Source organism: Chrysochloris asiatica, unplaced genomic scaffold (genome assembly GCF_000296735.1).
Source record: "Chrysochloris asiatica unplaced genomic scaffold, ChrAsi1.0 scaffold00012, whole genome shotgun sequence".
Lineage (NCBI taxonomy): Eukaryota > Metazoa > Chordata > Mammalia > Afrosoricida > Chrysochloridae > Chrysochloris > Chrysochloris asiatica.
Window position 1 is genome coordinate 18,864,590 of NW_006408530.1, and position 24,150 is coordinate 18,888,739.

General features: G+C 38.4%; 1 protein-coding gene across 3 annotated transcripts in view; it reads left to right on the plus strand.

The window, feature by feature from the left end:
• GTDC1 (glycosyltransferase-like domain containing 1) overlaps positions 1 to 24,150 on the plus strand; it is a 397,543-nt gene that overhangs the window by 274,902 nt on the left and 98,491 nt on the right. For all 3 annotated transcript variants that reach the window (XM_006834564.1, XM_006834565.1, XM_006834566.1), the window contains exon 4: positions 13,011 to 13,358. In XM_006834564.1, the coding sequence (XP_006834627.1) occupies positions 13,011 to 13,358 (348 nt within the window). The remainder of the gene's footprint in view (positions 1 to 13,010; positions 13,359 to 24,150) is intronic.

A 24,150-nucleotide genomic window follows, 5' to 3' on the forward strand; every position in this document is an offset into this window, starting at 1 on the left:
CCATTTCTTCTGTCTTTCCTATTAGATAAAAAAGATGTCACACACTTACTTTCCAGATTCTGGGTTTGCACCTCCTAGGATCTTAAGTAGTGTGTGCCAGAGTAACTTTGGTGAAACATTAATTCTTAAGATGCCTCTTGGGAAAGGAGGGAGAGGGAAGCTCTTGGTTCTATTACTTGCTAAGTTTGAGAAATAATATGCACAATATTCCAATCATATAAGATATACTCGATAAATGTTCATTGAATAAACAAAGAATAAATGAATTAACACACTTTTAGTACATATCAGCATGTGCTTTGAGAAGCTATGTAGTGAAAAACAAACATTTAACCTTGTTTAATTCAGTATTTCCCAAACTTGCTTTCCCACAAACCTCTCTTATCTTCATTGGCGTATGTTTGGAACTAGCTTTAATAGATCTCTGTCTCTGCCCGCCCACCTTTCTCTTCATCCTTCTCTCCCTCGTCTCCCTTCATCATCCACTAGTTCACATCATTATTATTATAATTTTTTTTACCAGCTCTCTTTCAAATCCATTTTGAAAAGAAAAACTATTGATAATGTCTGTTTTATGGACTCTTGCTTGTGTGAAGGTTTTTAATCACTTGTTTATGAGAATCTACAGTTTGGAGTAAAAGGAGGCCTTCTGCACCCGTAAAGATTTACAGCCTCGGGAACCCTATACAGGGTCTCTGTGAATTGGAACTGACTCCACGGCACATAACAACAACAACAACAGTTTGGAGTAAATGAGTGACACAAGTAGTTAAATATTCAGCTACTAATTTAAAAAGTTAGTGGTGGAAAACCACCCGGAGGCTATCTGCTTCTGGAAGATTCTAGCCTTAAAAACACTATGGAGTGAAGTTCTACTTTGCAATACATGGGGTCGCCATGAGTTGGAAATAATTTAATGGCAACTAGGTTTGTTGTTGTTGTTGTTGTATGTTGAATATTACTTTTGTTTTTGTTTTATGTTGAATGTTAATTTTGTTGTTGTTGTTGTCATATGCCGTTGAGTTGATTCCAACTCATATAGACCCTGTATAGAGTTGTCAAGGAGCAGCTGGTGGGTTTGAACTGCTGACCTTGTGATTTGAAGTACAGTGCCACATCAGGAGTCCAAATATTACTAGAGTGAACAATTTTTAAATTTCAGTATCTCAAAAAGGCAGTTATAAGCAGTGCATTCCAATGTGCTATGTATTTTAGCCTTGGTATTCTCTTCAACTATACAGTAATTAGTAATTAGACAAGTTTTCTTGTCTGGCATTCTTTTTTTTTTTTTTTTTTCTAAAGCTTTTATTGTGCATTGAATGAAAATTTACAGGGCAGAACATCAGTTTTATGTTCAACAAATCATATTTCGTTTCATTGCAGGGATCACAGTCCCCTACATGAATCATCAGTTAACAGTGTCTACCTCTATTTCTTTTTTTTTTTTTTTTTTAATGTAGACATACCACACAGAAAAAATATATTCATTTAAATGTCCAAAGGACACCTTTCGTAAGCCAAACCCCTGCCCGCAGGCATACAGTCTTTCTCAGTCCATGGGCCTAGAGTCCTTAGCTGCTCAATCTCTCTATGCCATTGCCTCTGCCTCCATCTCTGCTGTCCCAGTTTTCTGGTTAGGATCCAATGCTCCACTCATGCTCTTCCCTCTTAATGGTCCTATGGTCCTCTGTTCCTGAAATGAAAGATTAACTACTTCCGCCTTTGAGTTTCACATCTTCTACATTTACAGTTATGATAATCACAACTAGTCATGATAACAATTACTGCTGAATCATAAAATCCTTTCCCCTTCATCCTCCATCCCCTTTCACCAGACCCATCTAGACAAGAGGGAAACTATTCAGTGGGGATTCTACCTTACCCCCTTTGTTCTGAAACTAAGCTTATAAACTTATAAAAGCTTATAAGCCAGCCACTTGTGCCGTTATAGCCCACCCATATTTGATAACCAGTGTTTACGTTACCCATCCCTACCACCCAGTGTACTGAGGAGGCAAGTATGATCTTTGACATGAAGAATCCTTCCCTTTCATTTGGAATTTTGAGCAACTACATCCATAAGTCAAGGTCTAGTTCATCAGATCTTAGCAATTTACACTTGATATCTGTATCAAACTTATTTATCTTCATCTGGTTGAATTCTGGTCACCAAGTCATCAAAGCTAGGTCAAATGGGTACTATCTGCAATTTTGTGAGTTCTCACCTGCCTCCCCTTACTTCATATCAGCTGGCCACTTCACTCTCAGGTCTAGCCCACAGTGGCTGGTCAACTCAGACTTGCCAGCCCTTCCTCTTCTCTCTCTCATTTCAAGGTCAAGGGTGTCTATGGAACATGGCAAACTCCGCCCATGTCTTCATTGCTGCATTTCCCCCACTTCCACTCAGAAGCAGATCAGAGCGGTCACCAATGAGCTTACAAACCTGCTCGCTTGTTCCCTTTTTTGTTTCAGTCTGAGAAGCAGGTTTATCTTGAGGGACTGACTTTTCTTGCCTTGATGGCTCCAAGGAAAACAACTTGCTTGATCTTGTAACAGCCAAACAGTCTGCTTTTTTAATTTTTCTTTTCTGATGGTCTTTCTTTCAAGAAATATCTTCTGTTCCTCTAGCTGCTCCAAGTTAGCCTGCATGTCTTTTCAAGTGGGAATGTCCTACCTTAGAGAGTTCTAAGTGAGGCTCAGGAATCCGAGTAAATCCCCATACTTCACAAAGGCTTAACAAGAAGCTGATTTCCCTGAGCAAGTTCTAGCACCCATTTTTGCTCATCCAATCAGAGTCCTGGTGTGGCGCTGTGGGTTAATGCGCCAGATTGCAAAGCCATTTGAACTGCAAGGTCGGCAGTTCAGGCTTACCAGCTGCTCCTCGGAAACCCTATACAGGGTCGCTATGGGTCAGAACCTACTCGACGGTACTTAACAACAACAACAATCAGTTATAGGCTGAATATAGCCTACAAGTTTACTGTAATATTTCCCAATATTCCTTTCTATCCCATATGAATGTCTATTTTATAGTAGTACACAGGGGAAACTAATATCCACAAGACAATCAAGCACCTTAACATTATTTTCCCTTCTTTACCCACTCAGAGTGTGTCTCGATCCCTGTTATCGCAGAGCCCTGTTTTTCCAAAGTTGAGTTTACCTCTATCCCATTTAGCCCATGTATACCTCCCTAAGTCTTCCCCTGTCTTCCTTGTTCATCTGCCCCCTCTTGTATATTATCCACCCTTTCCTTGTATATTGTCCTCTCCATTAGCTAAGCTGTCATGTGTCTATCCCCTAACCTGTGACTTACTGTCCCCTTCCTCCCCTGGTAACTATCAAATAATTTTTTCTTTTAATATGGAAATCTTTTCTTAAACTTTTACAATAATGGTCTTATGCAATGTTTGTCCTTTGGTGACTGACTGATTTCATTCAGCATAATGTCCTCAAGGTTCATCCATGTTATGAGGTGTTTTGCAGCTTCATCGTTATTCTTCAGGGTAGCATGGTATTCCATTTTGTGTATGTGCCAAAGTTCATTTATCCATTTTTCCATTGATGGACACTTAGGCTGTCTCCATCTTTTTGCTATTGTGATTAGTGCTGCAATGAACATTGGGTGTGCAAATATCTACTCATGTCTGGCTAGTATTTCTTGTAGAGGAATTGCTGGATCATAAGGTTTTCTATTGACTGACCTTCCTCTTGACTACCACTGCCAATCAACTATGCATCAACTATAGCCTCTCAACCTTAGCAAAAATAAGGTGTCAAGAAATTTTCTTAGTTTACCACCAATCCAGACTTCCAGTGTGACACTGTAGGATCAGCACTGGACTGTGATCCATATGGTTGGCACTTCAAACCCACCAACTGTCCTTGGAAACCCTGTACTGGATCATTATGAGTCAGAACCAACTCGACAGTACTTACCAACAATAACAAAAGCAACCAATTCTGGAGTCCTGGTGTGGTGGTGGGAGATAAAGTGCTGGACTGCAAGGTCAGTTTTAACCACAAGGTTGGCAGTTCAAACTCACCAGCCTCTCCTTAGAAACCCTATACAGAGTCACTATGAGTTGGAACTGACTCAGTGACACTTAACAACTACAACAACAATTTTAGTGTCATTGGTTATTGACAACTTCTCTCAAATTCCCTTTTTATATAACTGCCTTGGACTGGGTTCTCTAGAGAAGCAAACCCAGTGAAGTTTATATATGTGTGTGTATGTGTGTGTAAAGAGAAATTTATATCAAGGAAGTGACCTATTTGAAATTGTACAGTTGAGTAAGTCCAAGTCCATGAGTCAGATATCAGGCTGGAGGTTTCTGATTCACGTAGCTGCAGTGTTGATGAACCAAGTTCAGCAGGTCAGATGGCAGGCTGCTGATGACTCCCAGGATTGGTGGGCAATAGAGCAGTCAACTGACTCAAGTTCAAAGACTCAGAAGTTGAATGATGAGCCACAGGCAGAATTCAGAACCCACAGAAAGCAGCAAACTTTGTCCGAGTACCCAATGAACTGGAAGCAGACCACACACCCCCAGAGATACTTACCTTATATTAGAGCTTATCGTGGGGGATGACTACATCTTAACTGTCAAACCACTGGGAATCCTAACCCAAATGAATTGACATAAAGCCTTAACTATCAGAAAAACAGATCTGAGTAAGGTGTTTGGTCATTTTTAAAGGTCCAGCTCTACATTTGTGTTTGGATGTAAATTGGAGTCAGGGTGTGAGAAGTATATAAACTTAAGTCAGAAAGTCCATGGTCCATGGTCCAGTTTTGGTTTTAAAACTTTGTCCAATAGAACCCTGGGGTTTTGTGGTAGTATCTATCACACCATACTGAGAGACTGAGATAAGGGAAGGAAGCTGGGAAGAAGAGGCTACAAGAAAGGGAAGATCTATTTCTGTCTATGTCACATATTGACTATTGGCTAGAAAAAGATGTTTAGGCTTGGGGAACATCACGTGGCTAATGACACATTAGAAACCATTACTGGTTTATTTACTAGTAATGGAAGTGTCTTCTTAAATAGGAACAAGTTCAAATAGAGCTTCTGAAAAATTGGGAGGCAGGGAAAAACATTCTATGCCATAAGATGGGGAATAGCATTTCCTTAAAAAGAATCAGAGAGGTTGTTAAATGGCACACGTGACAGACTCTCCAATACAGTTTCCTGTTTTTCTGCTGACTCTTTCACTCCTTGCCTCAGGACCTCACCTCCACCAGAGTGGGGGCTAGAGAAAAGAAAGTAAGTGTTCAGACATGTGCCTGTTTGTATAGTCCCTTCATTGAGTCAATGGCAGGGAAACATAAGTGTTCTGTCCAGTTCTATTGAAAAGCTAGATTTGACTCCTTCGGTAAGGTATTATTTTCTTTTTTAGCATAGAACAGTTTATTCCTGGGCCTCTTGTAACTATACATTACAAATGGAGTCTGATTAAGAATGTTCTGGATGGGTTAATTAGTGTGGTGACTATTATTAAGCAAACTGCTTGTTAGTATTATGCCTATTTAATCTTTGTATTGATGTGAAGTAATTGACCATAGAGCTACATTTAGGAAAGCTGGAATAAAGTTTTATTTATTTATTTTTATTTCTATTATGGGAATAAATTGTTTATATTAAACATGCCTATGAAAATATGGCAGAGAGAATCAGAATAGACTCTGTGTGGGGGCGGCACATGTGGATTATTTTGCTTTTTAAACAGAAATATTAATACATTTGTCCCACCTGCTTCAAGACCAGCTCTGTTGAAACAAAGTTAAAAAAAAACATATTTCTGCTTCTGTCTTCACTACTGCTACATAAGGCCTTACGTGTTGTTAACTTCCCACAGCCAAAAGATAAAATTCTTTTTAATTCAGCTAATTGTCTAAATACTTCTTTGGGGGACAAAATCACTTTAATAAATAGACTATTAAAGAAAAATACATAAAGTGTATTATGAACTTGGAAAACATAACACATGACCACTGGTTTTTCAAGTCCTGGATTGTTATCTCTATTATTTATTGGTATTTTGTCTAGTTATATTATTAAGTTTCCCTACCTATAGAACTTCCTTAGGGAATTTATTCCATGAGCTAATAAATTATACCATCAGGGAGTTTTTTTGTGAAATTCACCTTAAATTTTCCCATTCTTAATTTCATCTCATTACTCCTCGTTATATCCCCTTGTACCAGGCTAAATAATTATTCTTTTTCCTTGGAGACTCCTATTATGGACTCCTCTAGTTGTCACTTAACCAGGCTGTTCATATTTAGTTCCTTTAATCTGTCCTCGTAAATCAATTCTTCCATTGCCTTAATCATTATTATTGCTCTTCTAAGAACTCTTTAATTTTCAAACATAGAGTTCTCAGATGCCCATGATGAAATCAGCACTCATGCAAGTATTCGATTCTAACAGACTTAGTAGCTGCCTTCCTTGTACAACAGCCTCCTTAACTAAGTAGTAACAGTTAGCGAGGTCAAATCAGCACATGTTCATCATGCCAAACCCAGGACAGCCTCACTAGATTTTTTTTCCATGTAACTTACTAGCATGAAAGGCATTATTTTATTATATTTTATTTTAATTTCATGAGACTAAGTAAGCTGACTTTTTGGTTACTGTCCATATTTACATTTTTCATAGTTTCATGTCCTTTTTCCCAGCTGCCTGTCCAGTCAGTCATCCTCAAACTGTGCTGACCTGGGGTTCCACACATCCTGGAGAGCATTTAGGAAGCATGTGGAATCAAAGCAGCTAAATTCCATGTCAGTTACCAATCCCCACTGTTTACAACCCTTTAGCCAACCTCCCATTCGTTTCATTTGCAATTTTGATCTCATGTTAGCCAATATAAATGGGTTTTATAAGTAAGCTATGTCATGATACTGTTTTCTAAAATGAAGATATGCTGTTTCAATGTCCATTGATTTCTTTTTAATGTGACACCTTCGTGCACTCAGTTTCTAATTCTGTTTAAATCCTTTTTAAGCTTGCCCGGCATTCTTTATCTGACATAAACAAATAGGTTACTTCGCCTGCTTTATTGTTGTTTTCCTGATGTGTACAGATGTTCCTTCTCATACCATTTGTTCCAATTGTTTAGGAGAAGTTGTAGATATTGTCATAGTCATTTTTTTCACCTTTTGCAGTGATCAGTGGGAACATTTTGTGTTTTTTCGGTTCTTTAGAATCTCCTCAGTATTTTGAACTTCTTTTAGAAGGAAGTTAGTTTGTTCTCTTAATAACCTTGGATCTGTGAAGTCAAAAACTATAATCTGTATATGACCAATTTTCTTTTCATTTTAAGTGAAAGGATATTTTTAAATTTATGTATGCTTAGGGGTTTAGCAACATGTCTTGTTTTTTATCTACCTATCTGTATAACTACATCAATCATCTATTTATTAGAGTCCTTGGGTGGTGTGATCGGTTAAGTACTTGAGTATTAGCTGAAAGATTGACAGTCTAAACCCACCCAGAGGTGTCTCTGGAGACAGGCCTGCTTCCAAAAGGTCACAGCCTTAAAAACCGTCTGGAGCATACTTCTACTCTGCACACATAGGGCCAACCATAACTAACATCAACAACATTTGTTAACTGAGGGAGACTGTCTTAGACTGGGTTTTCTAGAGAAGCAGATCCAGTGAAACATATATATGCATATATAAAGAGAGAATTTATTATCCAAAGAGAGAGCGAGAGCCCCTCCTATGTGTCCATTATATTTGAAGCAAGCCACACCCCCAAGAAAGCATCCCTTTAATTGATTGGCTGTGCTAATAGCAACTCATCAGAGCTAACTATGCCTGTATTAGGTTTAATCACCATAGGAATAAGCACATACCAACTGCCAAACTTCTGAAAATCCTGGCCTAGCCAAGTTGACACAATGTCCTAACCATCACATGGATCTTACACATATTCAGGTGATTTTTTTCAAGGTATTAGAAGTCAAAATAGATATTTAGAGGGATTTATGAAACTAGCACAGAAGCCCCCAAAGTAAGCTCTCGGGCTGAACTGTATACAGCTATAGCTATGTACTTCATTATTTCTCCCAGCAGCTTTAGCTTCTCTATGTTCAAGAGCAAGTTTTAGATTATCTTCTGATATCAACTTCGGGCTTTTATTTCTTTCTTGTCTTTTTAATGAGCTTTTGCTTTCAGCATAGATGATGAACTGATAAAGTAAAAGACCTGAACAGAAAATGTCAAAAGACAGCTCGAGAAGAAAAAGTTTTATTATGAAATGTGCAAAGACCTAGAGTTAAAAACGAAAAGGGAAGAACACACTCAGCATTTTTCAGGCTGAAAGAATGAAGAAAAAGTTCAAGCCTAGGGTTGAAATAGTGAAGGATTCCAGGGTCAAAATATTGAATGATGTAAGAAACATTAAATAATGATGGAAGGATAAGTTGATGTTCAACCATTTCACCAACTGATGGTATTAAAGGAAGAAGTCCAAGCTGCACTGAGGGCATTGGCAGAAAAAAAACAAGGCTTCAGCAATCAACAGAATTCCCATTGAAAATGTTTCAACAAATTGATACAATGCTGGATATAATCACTCATCTATGCCAAGAAATATGGAAGAATGCTACAAAATTTTATCTTCCAATAAAATTTGGAAGAGATACATATTTATATTCATTTCAAAGAAAGGTGGCACAATGGAAAGTGGAAATCATTGAACAATATCATTAATATCACATGCAAATAAAATTTTGCTGAAGATTATTCAAAATTGGTTGCAGCAGTATATCAACAGAGAGCTGCCATAACTTCAAGTGAAATTCAGAAGAGGACATGGAATGAGGGCTATCATTGACTGATAGCAGAGAATACCAGATTTCATTGATTATGCAAAGGCATTCTACTGTGCGAATCATAACAAACTATGGATAAATTTGTGAAGATTGGGTGTTCCAGAACGCTTAATTGTACTCATGAGGTACATAGACCAAGATGCAGTCATTCAAACAGAACAAGGGGATAGTGAATGATTTAAAATCAGGAAAGGTGTGCACCAGGTTAGTATCCTTTCACCATACTTATTCAATCTGTATGATGAGCAAATAATCTGAGAAGCTGGATTGTATGAAGAAGAATGTGGTATCAAGATTGGAGGAAGACGCAGTAACAACCTATGATATTCAAACGATACAACCTCCCTTGCTGAATGCAAATATTACTGGAAATACTTGCTGATGAAGATTGCACCTCAATGTAAAGGAAATGAAAATAATAAATAACATCATGATACATGGGGTGGGGGGGGGAATTTCAAGGATTTCATGTGCTTGGATCCATAATCAATGTTCCTTGAAGCAGTAATCAAGAAATCAAACAATCTATTGAATTTGATACATATGCTGCAGAGCACCTCTCTAAAGTGTTAAAGAGCAAAGATATCACTTTGAAGACTAAGGTACGCCTGATCCAAGCCATAGTACTTTCAATTGCATAATATAAATATGAAAGTTGGACAATGCATAAGGAAGACCATAAAAGAAACTGTAAGTTTGAGTTATGATATTGGAGAATATTGAAAGTACCATGGATTGCCAGAAGAGGAAACAAATCTGTGTTGGAATAAGTACAATCAGAATGCTCCTTAAGAGCATATTTCATGCTTTGGACATGATGTCAGTCAGGAGGAACCAGTCCTTGGAGAAGAACATCATGCATGGTAAAGTGGAGGGTCAGTGAAAAAGAAGAAGACCCTCAACAAGATGGAAAGACACAACAACAACATGGTGTTAAGTGCCGTCAAGTCGGTTCTGACCCATAGCGACCCTGTATAGGGTTTCCAAAGAACAACTGGTGAGTTTGAACCACTAGGTTGGTGGTTCAGTTATCCCACAGGGCCCCACCAGGACTCCCACACACCCTAGCCTCCTGCAATCTGATTTCTTTCGGCACTGCTCCACAGGAGCTGCATTTTCAAGTAGCCAGTGACCTACAGGACAAAAACAAAAGCTTCCTGTTGTTTCTGGTGCAGCTGCACCTCTGTAGTGTGTTATACCCTTGTCACACATTTTTGTAGGATTCCCGATTCATTTTGATAGTGTGATGTTATTCTCTCAGATTCTCTTTCTACTTTTCCCAGTGTTCCTTATTGCTTTTATTTCATGATTCTTCTTTCCTGCATATATTTCCTGCACACTCTTTTTTTTTTTTTTTTTTTTAATGTTTTATTGTGCATTGAGTGATCGTTTACATGGGGAAACATTAGTTTTACATTCATTCTATCATACATCATTTCATTGCCTTAGCTACTACCATCCCATCCATGCTTCATCCCCCAACGAAGGGGTATACCTTGTATGTTCCCCCACCCCTCCCACCCCCTACGGTCCTCAGCACACAGCCCCTTTCCCTCTCTAGGTCTCAACTCCCCAGGCACTCCATCTCTTCAAGTCATCCTCTCTGCCTCCATCTCAGGCCTCACTGCTTCTCTGGGTGGGGGTCCCACTCTCCACTCTTCTACGTTGATGGCCCCAGGGCCCTCCGCTCCTAGACTGAAAGGTTAGTCACTCCCCTCATTGCTATAAAATATCTGCCTTTACATTTCCAGTCCTCACAATCAGTTCTGGTAACAATTTTCACCATTGCATGACATGAGACCCATCTGCATTTCTTTTCATCAGCCCTTCCAAGACAGGTTGGGTACTATTCACTGGAGACTCCACTATCCTCCCCACCCTGTGGATCTAGGTTCCCTCTTGAAAGCTTGTAAGCCAGTCACTTCTTACCTTTGTATCCCTTCCCCCATTTGGGTAGCCAATGTTCAAGTTGCCCATCCCTATCCACTCTTTGTGTGGAGGGGGTGGGAATCATTCTTGTAGCCGGGAATTGTTTCCTCTTTTGAACTACTGCAGTTATAGGTGTAGGTACAGTTCCTGCACACTCTTAAAATTAACATATTCTTCTTCTTTTTTCACTTACTCCACTATCTATCATGGAGTCTTGGTGTGGTGCTGTGGGCAAATGCATCAGGCTGCAAAGTTGTTTGAACTGCAAAGTCGCTGGTTCAAGCTCACCAGCTGCTCCTTGGAAACTCTACACAGGGTCACTATGGGTAGGAATTGACTCAGTGGCATGTAACAACAACCACCACCACCTATCATAGGAGGTGAAGTATTAGGGTGAGCCTCAGGGACTGCAAGAAAGCCATTAGTAGTCTTGCCTTAGTCTAGCTCTCCTGACCTCAGATCCCAAAATGGGCTTTCCAGCCTCTTTAAGTTGCATTTTATTCCATGAAGACTCAATGTTCATTCAAATACCTCTTCCTTTGACTACACTCTTCTCTCAGTTCTGAACTTCCCCTCTCTGTATTTCAAAAATGTTCACATATAATCCTATTTAAGCTTTTAATAGACTCCTAGAGTGGCACTGTACCATCAGCACTGGACTGTCAACCACAAGATCAGAAGTTCAAACCCACCAGCTGCTCCTCAGAAACCCTAGATAGGGTCGCTATGAGTTGGAACCGACTCGATCGCACTTAGCAACAACAACAAGTCTTTACTGGTCCTGAAGTCAGGAATAATCTCTTAGTTTCAGTAGTTGGAATGCCCAGTCTGTATATAGTATATACTGTAGGATAAGCAGTGGACTGCAAGGTTGGTTTAAACCATAGACTCAGCAGTTCAAGCCCACTAGCCACTTTTCAGAAACCCTATACAGGGTCACTATGAGTTAGAACCGACTCAGCAACACCTAACCACAACAATGAAGGTTAGTTGACTGTTCACATGTCTCTCTTCTACTGTGTTCCGAGCAGTTTCTATTGCCTTGCCTTTAGTTTTATTTCAGGAGAACGGGTATACTTAAGAAATTAAAATTTCTTCCACATTTACATTTAAGAAATTGTGGTGAGCACTTCAAGGACATATCCTTTACTCGTAAGCTTGTCTTAGGTGTTTTGGTGGTAGTGGTGGTATGTGCCACCAAGTCAGTTCAAACTCATAGTGACCCTGTATAGGGTCTGAGGCTATAAACCTTTATGGAAGCAGAAAACCTCACCTTTCTCCTGTGCAGCAACTGGTAGTTTTGAACTACTGACCTTGTGGTTAGCAGCCCAGCTCGTAATCCACTGTGCCACTGGGGATGCTAGAGGTTTAGAAAATACTAATTCTTTTTTTTTTTCAGATCAAATTTTATTTAACTTTTATCAAATAGTGACAGGTACTGAACTCTGTGTAAATAAAAGATTATCGGAAGATAGGAGTGTAAGTGATACATAACAAAGAGATAAAAATAAACTTAACATGGTCAATTTAATTTAATTACAACTGTACAGGTGACCAGGAATCTAAACACTCACGTGAGCAGAAATGACTGGTGTTATTCCGAGAAACTGACAACCTTTTTGAGGTTAATGAACAAGTGTGACTAGAAAATACAAAATGAGAATCTAGAAAGGCTAGTGAAGGACAAGTAATAAACAGTTTCTCTAGGGGGCTCTGGTAGTGTAGTGGTTATGAATCGGGCTGCCAACCTCAAGGTCAGCAGTTCGAAACTACCAGTGGTTCCACTGGAGAAAGATGAGGTGTTCTGCTCCTGTAAAGATTTACAGCCTTGGAAACCCTGTGCAGGGTCACTGTGAGTCAGAGCCAACTCCACGGTACTTAACAACAACAATAAACATTTCTCTAGTCTGATTTTTTTTTATGGTATGTTTTCCCTGGCCAGAAATAACTATTACCAAAAAGGAGGGCCATGTCGGCTGCTAGTCTGTAACTTGGTAAAGGTTTGTAGGGCTAGTTTTAGAAACTACTCAAAGAGGTACCTGTCTGTCCAAACTTTGAACTTTCTGTAGATGGCTGCTACTTTTTGTCATTTTTTTTTCCAGAATGTTTGTTGTAAGATCTTCATTTTATTTGTTCTCAGTATTATGCATATTCATCATGTTCTTACGAAAAGTACAGAACAAATTTGAAATAATCTTTTCAGTAAACGTGTATTACATTCCCTTTTGTAACAGATTCATGCCCAAGCACAAAACCACCCATTTCAAGAAGATGCTCAGCCTTAGACGAAATGGTGATGCTGCTCCATCCATGGCCCTTCCTTCACCACAGGAGCAAAAAGGTGCTGGAAATGTATTGCAGAGCATTACTTCAGGACTTTGTGATGCCTTCTCTGGCCTTGAAACAGCACACCAAGAAAGCGTGGGAAGCTCATTAATGCAAATCGCAGACTTGAACTCATCAGATAATTCAAACTCTTCTTATAAGGAAAAGAAACAAAATCCAACTCTGGATTCCAGGAACATCTTGGATGGAGTTGATGATCAGCAAAGACCATTGCATATTGTCTGGCCTCACAGGTGGTAAGTTCAAGGCATGCCAATGTAGTAAGAATTGTAGAACTGGCAATAGAAACTCTCATGAGTAACGTATTAATGTTTTGTACCATTAGCATTAGAAAAGATGAGTTTACTGTGGCAATACTATGAGTCAGAAATGATTCCGCGGCACTTAACAATATCAACAAGTACTAATGTGGTACAAAGGTGATACTACTCAAAATCTTTCTATTAATAGATGTGTGCTTAGATAAAATTTGAGTTACAGGTAATTAGTATCAGTAATTTGCTCAATTAACAATGGCACTTCTAGAAAATCAAATCTTGTTTCTAGAAGTTTCAAAGTATAAGAATGTTGTCTTGCTGTATATATTCTCAACAGCCACAAAACTATATTTTTAAAAATTAAATTTGAAAGTATTAGAAATACAGGATTTCACTATAAATATGTGTGTGTGCTTATTATGATCCAAAACCATTTTATAAATACAAATGGTTGACAATATTAACATTAAAACAAAAGCAATTACCATTATCTTCTCATTTGACCAGATCCAACTAAGCAAACTCATTTTACTTGTCATAATATGTATCCATATATTTGAAAATCAACTCCTCCCACATATCTCTGTATTAGCCTAAGCAAAGCATTTTCCCAAAGAATTTTTTTCTGAACAGAGGAAAATCCAATGCAGCATATAATCGGACCAAATATAAACTCATAAATTTAAACCTACCTCCTGTAAATTAGGATTTAAAGAGGTAAAATGTTCTGATAATCTTCTCATAGTAGGCATGAACATTTTAATCTAGTTTGTATTCCCCCCAGTTTGTTTAATCTGCATGTGGCCTGATTAGAGTTCACTTCCCCCACAGATTATGGACTCTTTACTGCAGAGACACTGGGCTGATCATTAGGTTCGCTTTTCTGTTTGCAGGTGAAATAATAAAAAGCACACCACACCGGCCAGGCAAAATGCCTTTGCCGAGGATTTGACTTCCAGCACATTAAAACTCCCAAAGCTCTCCCAGATGATCTGCAGCATCTGGTACCTAAAGAGATTTTCATCTTTGACTCCAAATGTATGAATGTAAAACTTCAGGATGGAAAGTGGAATGTGTTTTGGATTTGTTTATTCAACTCCACATTTCCAAGCTAGTCTTTCTACTAGAGTAACGTTCATTTCAAATCCTACTTTACTTGCAATGTGCCAGTCTTCAGTACTCTTTTATGTTACCTTTAGATGTAGAAGCACTACATAAAGTTAACCTGTTTCAAGGTAAAATCAATGCCATCATCTATTCTCTTCTGTAGAGCCTTTTCTTTTATTCTGCAAAATGTGGCCATTGCTGAAGTGGTAGGTTACTGCATGAAAATCATGTCCAAAAGTTTGGTTATTGGTCATCCTAAAGATGCTAAATTAAGTAATATGTAGATTCCTGTTACAAGACAGCATACTGATAGTGGGGAATGAGTGAGAATCACGTTATTCAGTACTTTGCACAAAATAAGACAGAGCTATGTTAATAAAATTAACAATATTAAATTGAATAATTCCCTCTCTTCCTTTGTATATTTTTGCTTTAATTTAATTTAATTGCCTAAAGTTAGTTGCTTAAAGAGATGCCGCATTATGTTTGTGCACATTCTTATTGTTGAAGCTAAATTATTTTTAATTTGGAGAAGAGGGAAAAAAAAGCCGCATCAGCAAGAGTAAATGCCAAAATATAAAAGTAACACATTCATCCTTACGGGTAATATAGTAGAACATTGGAAACTTGGAGGTTGCCAGACACATAGCTAACATTAGGGCTAATTTTGAAAATCTAGCGTGCAGTCAATTTTACTGATGCCTGGGGACATACAAGGTAGAAGCTGACAAGAGAACTAATTTTGTTTGGGTTATTTACTGCTATGCATCATCCGCGGGTTCCCGCCTGACACACAGCTATATGAAGGGGGATATTATCACACACTAAAAATTTATGTTGACATTCGATATTTGTTCAATATGTCAGCAGTATTACTTTCATAATCAAAAGAGTAAGAAAAAGAGAAAAGAAAAGCACTTTATGCTCATATAGATATATCTTTTTAATAACAGTCTATAAGGTTAATATAGTTTACCTTTGAGAGTATACAATGAAAACAAGCAGGGTTAGGAGGGGAAATGACAGAAAGCATCAACCCGAGCTGTTTGTTTGCCATTACCTAAGCGAGCCATGTCAGCTCTCTGGCCCGCGTCTGATAGCTATTTGTTGTACAGAGAGCACAGCATAAAAAAAATATCAAACTCTTAATACTATTGTGTGCCCATAACCATCTGTCACTGCTAGCCTGGAGATGAGAGGAAGATTACGAGGAATAAACACTGAGCCGCCGAGCATTGGTAAAGCCTTCGGGCAAAAAACTCTTGTGGGGACATCAAAGACATTCTAATTCCGAGGCAGTCAAGGATTACAGTGTGTAACCTGTGCTGACAACAGATAAATGGCTGGCAATATTGTGCCAGAGCTGTTGGGTCCTGCATGGAGTACTGATGATGATGATGATGATGTTATCTTGCAGAATGGACTCTGCTGGGATAATTTTATGATAAAACACTTTTTTCAAATGCCACTGGGTCTAGGCAGACATTTGCTAGCTACAGGGGTAGCAATCAGTTTCTTCAAAATTTACTGTTCTAAGCCCATTAGCGTTCCAACGCAGCAAGACTCTTCAATGAAAATCGAAAGCGCCTATATTTTCTTTAGGAGAATATATGCAAATGTTGTGAGCTGAACTCCTACCCTTTAGTGGTAGATGCTTTATCATCTGATTTATGTAAATGTGCTCATAAAAATACAGTTTATTTTTAATTGGTGAATATGAATTAGAAAGTTAAGATTCTGGTTCTGCATTCATCAAACATCCCCACTTACAAGCACACATTTATTTAGACCTCTTATCAGATGGGTAGAAATCATGTAGTTGACCAGTCGATGTCAACTGTAAGCTAAAGGGACACATAGTTTCCCCTAGAAATATCCAGGGTTGTATTTCCTATTCAGCCCTCTTTGTTGGAGCCTCCCCTTCCTTGTGCTTCAGATGTTCTTGTCAGTGTTAAGAGCTACTTTAGCTACCTGCGTGAAGGGGAGTTTTCTTCACAGTAGCCTGAAGGAAACTCTTCACTCCATTGCATTTTTACCTTGGCTATGTATATTTGCCAGAGGGAGGTATTCTGGTACCTGAGGATGTACTGATGATTTTCTCCCCTGTGAACATAAGGAGAAATGAACACTGGCGAGGAACGGGGTTCTTAGGTCCTGTCATTACCTTGCCTAGCAAAACAAAAATAAAACCCTCCTCTTTATCATAAAAAATATCCCCATGAAATCATGCAGTTTCAGTAGCCAACTCTCAAAATGAAGTGATGCTGACTGACCTCATTGTGTTAGATCCACGCTGGGATCATGAATGGTCTAAAATATACTGTTAGCCTCTAACATATCTCGTACTAAGTCAACCAAATGTAGAGCCTACTTGCTAGGAAATGTATCAAAATCAAAAGTGACATTTTCTAGAAGATACATTCTGGCTTTAAATCTGTGTTAAAATGTCTGTGCATGAGAACAGACCCTTAAATGCAATGCTTGCCCCCTCTTCATTCTTTCTGAATCTGAGCTTGTCAAGGATTATAGTGTACAACCTCTGCTGACAGTAGATAAATAACTGACAGTATTTTAGCAGAGTCGCTGGGTTCTCTGCAGAGTAATTTGTTTTCTCCTTTCTACCCAGTCTTTAATGTTTTGTTATAAACATCTATAGCAAGACTTGGTTAATAGAAATGACTTATAGTGAAAGATCTGTAAAAAATAGATTGCAGTTGGCAATGTTTTTTTTTTTTTCTTTTCTTCCACTTTCTTCTTTCCAAAGATTATAGTATTACCAATTTCCAACCTGTATGTAAAGGTTCTCATTCTTTTAATGAGCCAAAGAGATGGAATGTTAGAGGACAGAAACGTCTACAACATATGTGAAGAAATATGTTATCATGGCTGTGGTTCCCGTCTTTTTTATCTCAGGACTCATTTACATTCTGAAAAAAATTATTAGAACACCAAGGAAATTTTGTTTATTAAGGATATTTTTAAAAGCCTGTTGTTGTCAAGCGGATTCCTAGTTACGGCAACCCAGTGTGTGTCAGAATAAAAACCAGTGGCTGATTTTTCAGAAGTAGATTACCAGGCCTTTCTTCCGAGGTGCCTTTGTATGAACTCAAACCTCCAGCCTTTCAGTTAGCAATTGAACATGTTAACGATGCACAGCAACCAGGGATTCATCGATATTTATTCTTGGGCATATTAAAATTAATATGTACTTTAAATCATTTAAAAATAACAATAATCAACCCCATATATGCTAACATAAATAATGTATGTTTACCAGGAATAGCTATATTTCTGAAAACAACAAAAGTTAATAAGAACTGTGACATTATTTTGCATTTTATAAAATCTCTGCTATCTGCCTAAGTAGAAGACAGCTGGATTCTCATATATGCTTAAATATTCAATCTGTTGCAATATGTTGTTTCGGTTTAAGTTCACAAAGAAAATCCTGCTTCACACAGAGATACAGTTTCAAAATGGAAGAGTATTTTAATGGCCTATTTAGATAATTGTGTATATTCTTCTCTGATACTACACCAGAACTTGACAAGTAGGAGTATCTAAAGGTTAGTTGCAGTGTGGAATGTGAAAACAAATCAGTGATCTCTCTGTGCTTAGTTACTTGGAATTTGAGTGGATTTTGTAACATCGTGTGCTGGTCACTTGGAAAGTATTAGTTAAGTGAGTTATGAAGGTTTTTCACTGGTGACACATTTCATGATACATTCACAAAAACATCACATCTGTTAATATTGCCACTGATCTCATCACAGAAATCTTTAAGTACTGGGAAGCTATAAAGTTGTAAGTATAAATCCAAGTTTTCCAAACTTCTAATTTTTACTTAAAAGCTCAAATTTGTATATCAGATGTTTTCCTTTGATGACAAGTTACCTTGAGAAAATGTCTGCCAATTATCCAAGTTTGATGAACCACTGTTTGATAATGTATTATTTTTTTCAAATAAAAAGGATGTTTCGTGAAAAAAAGCCACTTAGAACTCAGTCATATACATTTTTATTTACAAACAAGAAAGCCATTATGCCCTGATATGCAGAAATGCTTTGACATGTATTTTGTGTGCCATCACACAGAATATTACAGGCTGTTGATGGTAAGGGTAGAACCTCTGAGTGGTACCATTAACATGCTCAACTGCTGATTAAAAGGTTGCTGATTCCAATCCACCAAGAAGTGCTTCAGAAAAGGGTCTGGTGATCTACTTCTGAAAAAGCCAGCCACTGAAAATCCAATGGACACAGTTCTACTCTGACACACATAGTATGGCCCTGAGTCTTGGTCTATGTGATGGCAGTTGGTTAAGATATTTTTGGTTTATGGAAGGAATGGGGTTTAGTAAAAGTAATACTAGTTACTGTTTCATCCAGAGCATTCTGACTAAAAGAAAACTAAGAATTACAAGTGCAGGTAGGAAAGATACTATAACTTCTGTTGCCTTGAACTGTGCTAAGGACCAGCAGTTTTACCTATCAGTGTGTTGGTATTATCAGGGCATATCATACAGTGAAAAGGCAAATAATATCCTAGGGTTATTCTGAATATAGGTTGACTTTTCCAACTCCTTGAAAGGGTCTTGGATACCCCCACAAAGATTTACACACTGCATTTTGAGAACTACTGTCAAATTGTATTGATAATGACACATGTAAAAATATGTCTGCCACCAACCATTGTTATTTGTTGCTAAGTGCCACTGAGTGGGTTCCGACCCATAGTGACCCTGTATAGGGCTTCTGAGGAACAGCTGGTGAGCTTGAACTGCCACCCTTGCAGTTCAAACGGCTTTGCAGTCTGGCCCATTAACCCACATCACCACACCAGGACTCCATTACATTTGCCAAATTTGTCGTTTGTAGACTAGTTTTTCTTGCCCAGAGTCTGAAGAAATGTTATTACGGTTTTTCCTTTAGCAGCCGATAGCAAACAAATGTTCATCATATATAAGAAATCTGTGCGAGTCCAGACCAAACAGAATTCGCTTCAGCATGAGATAAGTAGTTAGGAACACCATTTCTGTGATATAAAAAATTCTGTTCTGATATGAGTAATCCATAAATGGGAAGACTGGATAAGGAGTATTGGGATAGGAGTGGGCTGTAAGGAGTGAGAAATTATAAAAGTAACTAGTGTTACATGGAGGTCCTGCTGTGGTGCTTTAAGCAGTGGACTGCTAACTGAAAGGTCAGCAATTTAAACCCAACAGCTCCTCCTTGGAAACCATATACAGGGTTGCTGTGAGTCAGAAACAACTGGATGGCACTAACAATGACAACATAGGTGTATGGGAGTAGTGCTGTAGGATAAGCACTGGACTGTTAGCAGCAGGTTGGTGGTTCAAGCCCCCTAGCTGCTGCTCAGAAACCCTAGACAGGGTTGCTATGAGTCAGAACTGACTCGAAAGCATTTAACAACAACAACATAGTGATATGTCCCATGACCTGACTATTAAGAATGTGGAGAAATTGTCAGAACATCTTGCTTAAATTGAAATGACTTTTTTGGACTATTTTGCAGTCATTTCAGTAAAGTAATCATAACTACATGAACAAAGTTGGCGTAAGGGTATAGATAAAGTGAAAGGAATAGCCTAATCATTAAGAAATAGATAGATTTAAAACATTGTTAAGGAAGTCTTTGAATCAAAGCATGTGCCATAATATCAAAATGAAAGTTGATGAACTGTATTTTTAGAAAGTCTAGCAATTTCTACCTGAATATAAAAGGTTAATTGAAATTGAAGGATTAATTCCTTGATAGTAAAAGAAATTACTTTTGTTTTTATTCATTGACTCTCTGGGGCTTAAAAATTAAGTTTTTTAAACAAAACTGATGACTGCCTTCTGAAGGGATGCAGTGAACGATTGGATAATACGCTTTTTAGGCCAAAGTAAACTTATCTGGGTTTTCTTGCTGCATAGATTACTTTTGAAAAGTTCAGTAAGTAGGTTATCTTAAAGCTTTCCGGTTTTATGGTCACTACCTTTAATGGAATACATTCACAGGTCAGTCCATAGGTGCCAGAGCAGGATGCCAATAGAAAGTGCTGTGCTTTGGACACCAGTATCCTCCGGTCTCTTTTAGTGATGTACATAAATCTGTTTTCCTCACAGAATTATAGTTCTGGAAAAGATGGTCTTGTGGTCTGGCCATCTACCTTTCAGCACACTCAACCACATTTCCTCTGAGCTGCGAGAATCCCTCTTTTTTTGTCACCATGTCTCCAGTAGCACTCTCCATTTTCACAGTTAAACAATTTTAATGTAAGGAATTTCTATCCTGTCGCTAATTATTCTAAGTATGCTAATTTTCAGATTGAATGGGAATGGGTAATGGTTCTTTGAAAGAGACAGTCTAACCAGTTATGTGTTTATCCGTCAATTGGACAGCTAAAGCTTACATAGATAATAAGGTTCTAATTGATTTGAGTTATTCTCAGTTCAATAAGTTGTCTCCAGATATATGAGAAGGCTTCAAAAAGTTTCATGGAAAAATTTCATCATATTTTCATTATATTTTTCCACAAAGTTTTTGAAGCACTTTCATATTCCTTTGCTTTTTTTTTACTTAGAGAATTTCAAATGGCTGACATTTAAAAACAAACGAACAACGAATTTTATTAGTCTTACAACATTAAAACCAAACAGCTAGCTAAAGTTATATGTTATATTATATTGCCCCCTCCCGAATCTAATCTCTAGATTCCTGGTGTGGCTCTGTCAGATAAGCACTGCAAGGTTGGCGGTTCAAACTCACCAGCCGCTCCTCAGAAACCCTATACAACAGGGTCTCTATGCATTGGAACTGACTTGACAAACACTTAACAACAGTAACAGTCTATCTTAATGGGAACACAGGTGGCTTAATAAAATAAGTACTGAATTGCAAACCACAAGGTCTGTTGTTCAAGCCCACCAGCCATTCCTAGAGAGAAAGATGAGACTCTCTAGTCCTTTAAAGATTATGAGCCCTGGAAACCCTTTACTGTGTCACTATGAGTCGAAACCAATTTGACAGCACTTAACAATAACAGTCTAATAGTTTTATTTTGTCCTCTACATAGCACTGCAGACCTGGTGGGGTGCTGTATAACATGACTGCGCACCACAAGATTGATGGTTCAAACCACCATCCACTCATTGGAACCTTGGAAACCCTACAGAGAGTTGCTATCAGTCAGAACCAACTTAGCAGCACTTAGCAACAACTATAACATAACACTATTTGATTGATATATGGACATCTTTTCCAGGAATTTGTTAATAAGTCATAGGAAAATATATGTTAGAAAATACATGTCTAAAAAATAGCAATTCCATTTAAAATTTCTGAAATCCCATTTATAGGTGCCTTACTGACTATTTTATAAACCCACGAAAATATCAAGAAAGTAAATCAGAGTCACAATTTAGTTTATCATTGCTTCTTAGAATGTTTTTAACTCTGTTGTACATTGTTTGTCAGCATGAAGAAAGTTCCATCTATACTCCTGGTGTGGTGCTTTAAGATAAGCACTGGGCTGTTAACTACAAGGTCTGCAGTTCAAACCCCACCAGTCACTTCTTTGGAAACCCTACACAGGTTCGCTATGAATACGAACCAACTTGTTGGCACTTAACACTATGGTCAATCCAGTATGCAGTAGCTTCATACAATAAGCACTGGCAACTGAGTCACTAACTTTGTGAACTCCACAAAATGCTACAGCAGGATTCAACGCTTTGTTAAGCAGAAAAGGGAACAGGATCTTTTAAAATATGAACAACAATTCTGTGCAATATTTTGCCTTATTTAACCCAGCACATTTGCGGAGCACCTTACAACCTGATTTGTAACCCAGGTTCTCTTACTGGCTTTCTGATCCTTGCAAGGTTAGTGGATCCTTCATCTGGATAATTGGGAGCAAGGATCAGGTGATTTTTAAGCGGTCAGTTCTATGTTGTTGAACTTGGTAACTTGCAGGAACTGAAATGGCAATTGAACCCTTTATAAACTCAAACTCTATGATTTATAGTGAAAGGTGCTGCATACTTCAAAAACTTTGATGATGCCACATTTTGGAGTTAGAATTATAGTCAGCTGGCTCTACATATACTTCAGTATACATACCCAGAAGGATTTCTGTTAGAAAGCACCCAATGTTTTTTGATAACTGCATCAATTTATTACCAGGATAAAGTTGGCATGCTAAATAAAGATAGTTTAAATCCATAAATAAGTAAGCACTAGACAGCTAACCACACGGTCCAAGATTTGAGCCTGCTACGGCTCCACCAGAAAAAGATGAGGCTTTCTACTCCTGCAAAAAAATTATTTTAAAAGCCCTCGGAAACCCTACACAGGGTTGCTATGCGTCGGAACAGACTCAACAGCACATAACAACACAGTCATTCCTATCTTGGTTTGATTATTTTTAGAATATAAAATTGATAACTCTAGTTACCCTTTGGAGTCCTGGTGTGGTGCTGTGGGTTAATGGGTGAGACTGCAAAGCTGTTTGAACTGCAAGGCAGTTCAAGCTCACCAGCTGCTCCTCGGAAACCCTATACAGGGTCGCTATGGGTCGGAAGCAACTCGACAGCACTTAACAACAACAGTTTCCCTTTTGGGCTTCTGGTGTGGTCCTATGGGATATGCACTAGACTGCGAAGTTCAAGGTCAGTGGTTCATACTCACCACCTGCTCCTCAGGAACCCTGAACTGGGTTCCTATGAGTCAGAACTGACTTGACACCACTTAACAACAACAACAACAACCTTGCTGATCTAATGGGATTAAATATGCTATTTGATTATAGTGTGCTTTTCACAGTTGTTTCAAGTTGCTCAAACCCATCTGAGTTTGCTTCTTATTAACACTCTTTTGATGGTTACTCACAAACTCAGGGATGGGTGAGTTAGGAAGTAGATAGCTAGGTAATATATAGATAGGAAGGGATGCAGATATGGTTAGAGGTGAATGAATGGGGTAGGTAGATAAGATTTACCTTACATTCATGTTGTGTAGATCAGTGTGCTTATATGTGTTTTAAATATATTGCTTCACCATAGGCAGTAACTGAGAGTCCTGGTATGGCACTGTAGGATAGGCATTCAATCGCAATGTCAGTTTGCACCATAAGGTTGGCAGTTCAAACTCACCAGAAGCTTCTTAGAAACCCATACAGGGCCACTGTGATTTGGAATCGATTCAATGGCACTTAACAACAACAACATAGCATCTTTGTGAGTAGGAATTGACTTGATGACAGTGGATATTTGGGGTTTAGAATGGTCTGGAGAAAGATTTAATGAGTGTTGTTAAGTGCTGTCGAGTTGGTTCCGACGCACAGTGACCCTGTATAGGGTTTCCGAGGAGTGGCTGGTGAGTTTGAGTTTGAACCACCGACCTTGTGGTTCTTATGGTCCAGTACTTATCCTACAGCAGCATCTCAATTCTCTTTAATTAGCTCACTCTTTCTTCTCTGTTTCTTTCTTCTTATTGCTCCTCATGGATGGCCTTTTCTTTCCTTGCATGATGTGCTGTTCTTAAGTGTCCTCAAATCAGTTCTGACACATAGCGACCTTGTACAGGATTTCCAAGGAGCAGCTCATGGGCTGGAACCATCAACCTTGTGATTCACAGTCTAGTGCTGATCCTAAGGTAC